The sequence below is a fragment of the Petaurus breviceps genome, unplaced genomic scaffold (assembly GCF_028583685.1).
Source record: "Petaurus breviceps papuanus isolate PSGF00001 unplaced genomic scaffold, PetGlider_PUasm1.0 40, whole genome shotgun sequence".
Taxonomy (NCBI): domain Eukaryota; kingdom Metazoa; phylum Chordata; class Mammalia; order Diprotodontia; family Petauridae; genus Petaurus; species Petaurus breviceps.
In genome coordinates this window covers 4,727,609-4,736,237 of record NW_027186315.1, presented here as the reverse complement: position 1 = coordinate 4,736,237, position 8,629 = coordinate 4,727,609, and the positions used below count along the sequence as shown (strand labels likewise).

Sequence of the window (8,629 nt, the reverse complement as noted above, 5' to 3'; positions counted from 1 at the left end):
AAGAAGAAGAAGAAGAAGAAGAAGAAAAAGGAGGAGGAGGAGGAGGAAGAGGAGGAAGAGGAGGAAGAGGAGGAGGAGGAGGAGGAGGAGAAGGAAGAGGAGAAGAAGAGAGGGGAGGAGAGGGAGAGAAAACATGACTTTGTATATATCATGCATTTACCTGCCCAGGTTTTGCATTTTCACAAACAAATGTTTCATAATATTTGGCAAACTCCGGTGCATGATCATTTATATCCAAAATTCTGATGAAGACAGGAATGTGACTACTTTGCTTTGGGTTATCTGGAATGGAAAAGAAAACAACAAGAACAGCAAAACATAAACAACTTTTGTATCATTTACAACATTAACAATGATATCACTTGCACCATTTGTAACCTAGCAACAAGTCACTTCTATGATTTTTCATTTTCCACATTGGCTCCCTTATGAATGTTTCAGTACACTTACAAGACCAAAATTAAAAAGAAAAAGATATTAAAAATTAAAATGTTATTAGTCCTGTTAACCAATTATCTTATCATGATAAATGATTTATGTTGTTTTCTCTAGCCCATGATCAAAGAAGAGACCTATAATGTTATGTACATATGGAGTTATGTATTGCATACATGTATATACATTACATTGGGACTGAACACAGACCTATTATTTCATGGCTATAGGGAATATTCAGTGTGAAACAACTCCCTCCACTAATTTAGGTGGGAAACTTGTCTGTATCTTATAGTCTTAGATAATTGCCTGGTGCTCTGAGAAATTAAGTGACTTTTTCTTAACAATAGAATGTATCCAATCCAGGAGTTCAACCTAGGTCATGTTGACAACAAAGAACGCTTGAATTCTCTTTTTATCTGTCTCTTTCTCTTTAAAATCTGAATATTTTCCCTCAGTCTGTGTCTGTATGGTTGTATCCTCTATCCCCTTGTTTGTGTTTATGTATTTTTGCATCAATTCTTCTAAAACTTTCTGATTATGACTCTAATCAATAAAATATACTTCTTCCTATAATCAATGTTGTATTAATAATAGAAAAATATTGGAAATGAATATGATTAAAAAAGGGAAGCTATATTAAAATGGTATAATATACAAAAGAAAAACACAAGTTCGTAAGGCCGATTCTTGTAAAGTATGGATGTATGCTAGTGAAACACAATGGTTTTGGATAAAATAATCTTCAACTTACTAATTTCAGTAGCAGTAATGGTAATGTTGTGCCAAGGATATGCTTCTCGGTCAAGGGGTTTCAAGGTGAAGATTGACCCATTCGCAGAATGTATATTGAATATTCTGTCCATATCAGTGTGTCGATCCACTGAATATCTGTCAGGAAACAGAGACACAGGTCAATATGTTTCAAAATTTTAAGCTGTAGTACTACTACTTGAAGAAACAGGTAATTTTACAAAATACATCTGAATGAATTGTGGATTGTGTCTCTGAGAATATGTTAACACTATTATTGCCATTTTGGAATGAATCTATGTACTTGGCTTTTGCCAGCGTACTGGGATTTTGCTATTTTGCACAATGTACATGTTTCCTTTGTAGTGCTTATTTTTTTTTTATGTTTAAGTTTCCTTTCATGAACCTTCCAGGGATTAAGTGCTGCTACAATTGATTTCTCTTATTTCAGGTTAGTTCTAACAGAATGTGGGAGGTTCCTCCTAATTAGTTATTGAATTGAATATTATAAAATATGTTTATAATATGTTAAAAAGGTAAACTTTTTTTAAGGGACTCAGGTCTCTGTCCTTTTACATTAAAGAGGAGTTGTCCCAGTTTGTTATATTGACTGGAACTGCAACCCTAAGTGATCTATGTTCTTGTTCAATAGTTTCAATAGTGACCAACTTTTCATGACTCCATTTAGGGTTTTCCTGGCAAAGATCCTGGTGTGACTTGCCATTTCCTCCTCCAAGCCCACTTTTTTTTTTAACAAATAAGGACACTAAAGCAAACAAGGTTAAGTGACTTGCCCAAGATAGCTAGTCAGGGGCTGAATTTGAACTCATGTCCTCCTGCTTTCAGACCCAGTGTTCTATTCATTGTACCACCTAGCTGCCCCAGGTGATGTGTAATTAATTACAGTAGCATTAATCACTACTACAGAAGCAAAAATCTCTTTCCACAGGGTCCTATTTTTTTCTTGTTTTTGTTGTTGCTTTAAATCTTTTCAGTCACTCCTTCTGCAAGTTACATTATGGAGCCCAAGAAAATTCTGATTCTGCATTCATTTAGTTTTAATGAATATGTCAGGAAACACACAATAGAAAATATTACCTTGTAATCTACGTGTATCTGATCAGTTTCCAATGATCTACAAGTTAAAATCCCTCAGTCCTCAGAAGGCTTAAACATTTTATTACCTTGCTGCCCAATGTTGTGCCAAATGAATGACATTTTGATTTCTGTTTGTCAGCGTTTGGTGAGTCTATTATTGGTAACAGCATAAAGCAATTGTTCTGTGTCTGATATAGAAAAAGGTCATAAAGCAACTTGGTAGAATTATTGTTATGCTAAACTAAGAATTGAATTATCCAAGGGGACCAGTTAGCTTGGATACTCCTCATCCTTATCATATGCCAGGAATTTCCACAACTGTGTGAGACTCCAGAGACAAGGCTATATCCAATTATTTTTTTTGGAATATTTCTTGGTGGCCTATTGACTCCATATCTATAGTACCAACTTCCAGATATAATATCTGCCAAGCATTGTATTAAAGTTGAAAACTACAAATTATACCCTACCATTTTTTTCTATATGTTCTAACTGATACTGCCTTGTGTTTTAACACTGGTTTATTCTATTTGAATAATGACTATATAATTCTAAAGTCAAACATTCCATATTTATCTATCTATATAGATAAATAGAAAACTATGCATGCATAGACATAGGCCTTCCCACAAACAATACTCACAATCCTAACTGTCTGCTTTCCTGCATCCTTTTTCTCCCTCCTTTCTTTCCCTCTGCTCTAACTGCTCTGACTCATTTCCTGCTCGACCCCTTCCTGCTTCACCCGTTTAGCTAACTCCTCCCATCATAGGCTCCATGTGATTACATTCAGCCTAGTAAGGGGCAGGGAAGATCTTCAAATTTCCATTTCCATTATGGTAGTAAGTAAAAGATGAAGTTAGATAGGTAAAATAGAAGCAGATTTTAGGAAACATAAGAATTTGAAAGTGATTCACTCATGCCAAAGAAGATATAAAATTTTCTTTTTCTTTCTTTTCTTATCTTTTTTAATGAAAAGATTATATATGATATTTGTTCAGGGTCATAATATTTCTCAAAAAAATAGATTTCTACCATATGTCAGTAATTTTAATTATGTTCCCTCTCTTCTTTCCCTTCTCCTACGAATTCCTTATTTTACTCTTGCTCTTTATCTCATTTGATAACAAATTAATTTTCAGGTGAGTAAAGGTGACAAATGAGATTGGAATATATAAGTTGTAAATACCTGAGTTCAAACATCAGGTCAAACACTTGCTATCTGTGCAACCTTGGACAACTCACTTAAAGTCTGTTTGCCTCAGTTTGTTCAACTGTAAGATTGTGATGATAATAGAATTTATCTAACAGTGTGTTTGTGAGAATAAAATGAAGTATTATTTCTAATGTGCCTACCATGGTGCCTGGTTCATAGAAAATGGTATTAAATGCTATTACTACTACTGTTATTCCCCTTCTTTCTCCTACTAGACTGTGTTTAGGAGACAAGAACACGGAGAGAAGAGTTTAGATTCATTAGTTAGTTGAATGAAAAATGGATAAGGAGTTATACATGGTGAGGAATGGTAGAACTGACATTTTTATTTGTGTATTAGTGTATTATTCCTATTCATGGGGCAGGGAGTTGTTGTAGATTGCTGAACCTGGAGTCAGGGAGCCCTGAGTTCAAATCTGACCTCAGAAACTTTAGTAGTTATGTGACCCTGGGCTAGGCACTTAATCCTGTTTGCCTCAGTTTCCTCATATGTAAAATGTTCTGGAGAAGGAAATGGAGAACCATTCCACTATCTTTGCCAAGAAAACCCCAAATAGGATGAAAAAGTGTTAGACACTACTGAAACAACTGAACAACAACAAAACCTATCCACATGAATTCAATTGACTTTTTGTTCAATTATAATTTTGTGCATGTTTTTTTGCTGACCAATGAAATTGTCATTGTTTGTAAAGAACATTCATAATTGCCCCAGCACAATAAAATTCAAATTATATTATAATAAATATATATATAGCTATGCATAATGAAATCTGTTTATTCTATTGGCAATTGTAGAGCAATACTACTACAAGAATCTTAGTTGCAAGATACTGCTTAGGTTAAGAGCAATTCCCTTTCCTCCTGAATATAGGGATATATGATATATCACATATGGTGCTTATACTTCTCTCCCACACATTGATATGATGAATGTAATGCTAATGCTTAATAGTGTACAACATGGACATAAATAGTACTGACTTAGAGTCAAAGGACTTAGGTTCAAATCTTACCTTAGATCTTTACTGTGTGACCTAGATCAAGTCACTTAAATTCTCAACAAGGTATAGTGGAACCTCATGATCACAGTGGTATTGAGGAGTATACTAATAAATAGACCTTTACAAACAGATGCTATCATTCAACAACATTTAGGAATTCTGCAATGGTGGTACAAAGGAGAAAATAGTAGAATAAACAAAAGGCAAGGAAATTAAGGAAACTGGGACTTTATCTTGACTTCATTAATAAACAGTTACATGGATATACAAATATAGGTATATATACATATGGATGTGTTTATTCCCTACACTGATGAAATCATATCTACTCTATCTCTAGATATCTAAATTTCTTCAGGTATATCTACATATCATATTCCTATGTGTCTTTATATATGCATATAAATATGTATTTAGTTGAATTCACATAAGACATGTATGTATTTAGCATTCTTAAGTTATAATATGCATTCAGCATAGTGATATATGTGTGTATATATATACATATATATGGTGTTGTGTCTGTATGTGTCTATTTGGATATATGTGTAAAACATATATTTTGGTTTATAGGCAATGCCCCACGTTAAGCCTGCTTTACTATTTACTCCTCTCTACTATTCAACAATCAACTAAACTGGATTACTTGTCCCTCACACATGACATTCTACCTCCTATCTCTATGCTGTGTACTGATCTACTTATGTCTGAAATGCTTTCCTTCCTCATCTTCTATTAATTTCCCTACCTTCGCTCAAAACCCAACTCAAATTCCACCTTCCTGAGGATACCTTTCCTGGTCTCCCAAGTGCTATTGCCTTTACTTCTGAGATGACCTCTCATCTATTATCTACATATTTCTTATATAAGTAGATAGTTATACATATAGTCTCTCCCATTATAATGTGAGCTCCTGGAGGGCAAGGGCCATTTTAACCATTCTTTGTGTCCCCAAAACAGCACAGAGGCCAAAAAATAATGAGTCCTTAATATATGCTTTTAAATTGATTGGGTGATTAAATGAGACTATACATACACATACACATATACACAATATGCAAATCTAAAAGCATTGTGTAAATGCTATTGTTATTATTATTATTATTATTATTATATCACATGATAAGTAAATGTACTCCAGTGGAACTATGATCTCACCAGTTTGGTCACTGCTTTAATGGTTTAATCTATAATACATCTGTCCCTTTATCCAATTCTACTGTTATCCTTATTTTTCCACGGATCCATCACAAAAAATTCATCCAACCTCCTGATGTCTTTTCTTTAAGTCTTTTTGTACTTTATGAAAATCAGTGGAACCCTCAGGCTCTCCCTCTATTAATCCTAATTCATGCCACATAACTATATTACTTACCTTTCCCCTTAATATTTATTATCATCATTTGACATAAAGGTGTCAATGTAATATGTTATATACCAATTCTAACTAAATATAAGAGGAATTCTCAATAGATGGTGATAAAAGTGCTTTACCATGGAATCTCCAATGTTGGTGTTTGTATATAATGTGTTAACTGCAATAATCCATTTGCCCCTTTTCTTAATAAAATTCATGATAAAAAAGAGCTATGTCTAAAAAATTATGTAGAAAACACAAGGACAAGGAATACCTTCTCCATTATGCCATGCATGTGAAATGAAAGTCCATTAGTACCTTGGACAGGCATATCAGAGTACGAATTAATTGGGCCAAGGACTGAAGAGAAAGAAAAATCCTGGGAAGCTTTCATCTGAGTAATTAAGTAGTACTTTTAGTGATCCTACTGTTCTTTGTGAAAAATTCATCTTATTTTTGTGATAATAATCAACATTTTTAGAACTCTTTCGGGTTTCTAAAGGACATTCCATTTTATCTTCATAATAATCCTATGATTTAAGTGCTATAGATACTATAGATAGTACTATTTCTATTTTACATATGACAAAGTAATATTGTGAGAAAGTTGCCCATAATAATACCTAGCAGTTAAGGTTTGCAAAGCTCTTTACAATTTTTTTATATTGTTTGATCCTCACAACCATCCTGGTAGCTAGTTACTATTTTTATCCCATTTTACAAATGAGGAAACTGAGGCAAACAGGTTTAATGACTTCCCCCGACATCAAATAGCTAGTAAGTATTTGAGGCCAACTTTGAATTCAGATATCCTTGACTCTAGGTCCAGAATACCATCCACTGTGCCACTGTGCTACCTCAAATCGCCTAACAAAGATTAGAGCTCAGATCTTCCTGTCTCTAAGTATACACTGTTCATTTCACTATGCTACCTCTCTTACTTTGAATGTTCTTGAGACAATACCATATAGTTGTGAATCTTGGAATGCCACAGCCTCTAAGGAATCAAACTGCATATGACCTAAAGAATGGTTCAGGGGTATATTGTGGGTAAAAATAATTAAAGTGATTTTGCAAATATATACACACACAAGTGGCATAAAGGATTGAATTATTAAATACTTAGTGAGTAGGGATAATTTGGCATTGCCTTTTTTTGTTTTTTTTTTTCTTTAACAGAATCATTTTACTAAAAACAGATGGGGATAGGGATTGAACATGTCCTTTGATTGGCACAGAAATGCCCAAGTAAATTTCTGCCTATAGAGAACAATACTGTGGCCATTGTTTTTGCCATGGCCCTTGTTTATAAGAGGAGAGAAATAAAATACAGAAAGTCAAATATGAAAATTCAATTTGGGTACAGAAAACAGCAATAAAAAAGGAATGACTAAGAAATGTTTCTCTCATGCGTAGCTAAACAGTTAAACATGAGGGAGAAAAAGGTAATTTCTACCCAAATCCTCAAGTTTAACATTTTGCCACATACCCACACAGAAACCTAGAAAGCTTCTAGAAGAAGACTGTTCTACACAACATAGTTTCAAAATATAAAGTTTGAAATTTGGAGTACTGGATTAGAATCTCTAGTATGTAAATAGATGTATATTAGTTTGATTGTTTTCACTGGAAATGTTTCAGGATAACAAGGAAATACTACTACTACTACTAATAATAATAATAATTATACCACATCTTCTTGCTTCTACAGCTTCCTGTCCTAAGACTAGAGCACCTTTTGTTTAAAGGGAGAGATGGACATTTTTTAATTTTACTAGGCAACTTGGAAGAGTCGTATGGTCACTGGAGTATGATTCAGAAGATAGATATGTGATCCATCATGGCTCACAAATAACTGACTATGTAACCTTTGCAAAGTCACTCTCTTGTCCTTGGCTTTCCCATAAGAGAATGTAGGAATTGATGATCACTAAGTTCTCTTCCATTTTGAACACTGTGTAATTTGATGAATAGATCTTTCTGGAGTACTGCTTAGGAGCATTTTTTTTTTCATTCTTCCCATTGGTCTAATCTTTGGATTATCCTTAAAAAGAAACATCCCATTCACAAAAGAGAGCCCTACGATGACTTAGATCAGTTGGTAGTGATGATGTAAATTCCATCTTTCTATATTCATAATATTTTGCTCACTGGATTCTTCCTTGAGAAACTGAAGCAAAAGGTGTTAACTGAACTATCCAATGACCTTTTCTCAAAGTTCTTATTGACCTCTCTACAGCCTTTGGCACTGCTTATCACATGCTTCTCCTTGATACTATTTTTCTTTTCCCTGAACACTTCTGGTTCTATTCCTACCTATCAGCTCATTCTCTTTTGTTGGATCTTCATATAGGTTATGCCCTCTAACCATAGTTGTCCCACAAAACTCTATCATGGAAACTTTTCTCCTCTACTTCTTTACTACTCATATGGTGATCTCATTAGCTTCAGGGGATTTAATTACAATTGTTAAGCTGATGATTCTCAAGTATACCTATTCTGCCTGAACTTCTCTGCTGATGTTCAATCACTCATCTCCAGTTGTTCTTCACACATTTGGAACTAGATGTAAAGTAGACATCTTAAACTCAATGTCTAAAAATGAGCTAAGGATCTTTCCCTTTTTTTCCTCTCCATACTTCCTAACTTCCTTAATATTGTTGAGGGCAACATTATTCTTCCAGTCCCTCAGGGGCCTTCTTTAGCTCCTCACTATTTCTCACTCCCGATATCTGGTCTATTTCTAAGACTAGTCAACTTCACCTT

General features: G+C 34.1%; 1 protein-coding gene across 3 annotated transcripts in view; it reads right to left on the bottom strand.

Annotated features, from left to right (window-relative positions):
* LOC138170876 (cadherin-9) overlaps nucleotides 1–8,629 on the bottom strand; it is a 187,462-nt gene that overhangs the window by 14,479 nt on the left and 164,354 nt on the right. For all 3 annotated transcript variants that reach the window (XM_069100360.1, XM_069100361.1, XM_069100362.1), the window contains 2 exons: nucleotides 1,190–1,326; nucleotides 161–282 (listed from right to left, as the gene is read on the bottom strand). In XM_069100360.1, coding sequence (XP_068956461.1) covers nucleotides 161–282; nucleotides 1,190–1,326 — 259 coding nt within the window. The remainder of the gene's footprint in view (nucleotides 1–160; nucleotides 283–1,189; nucleotides 1,327–8,629) is intronic.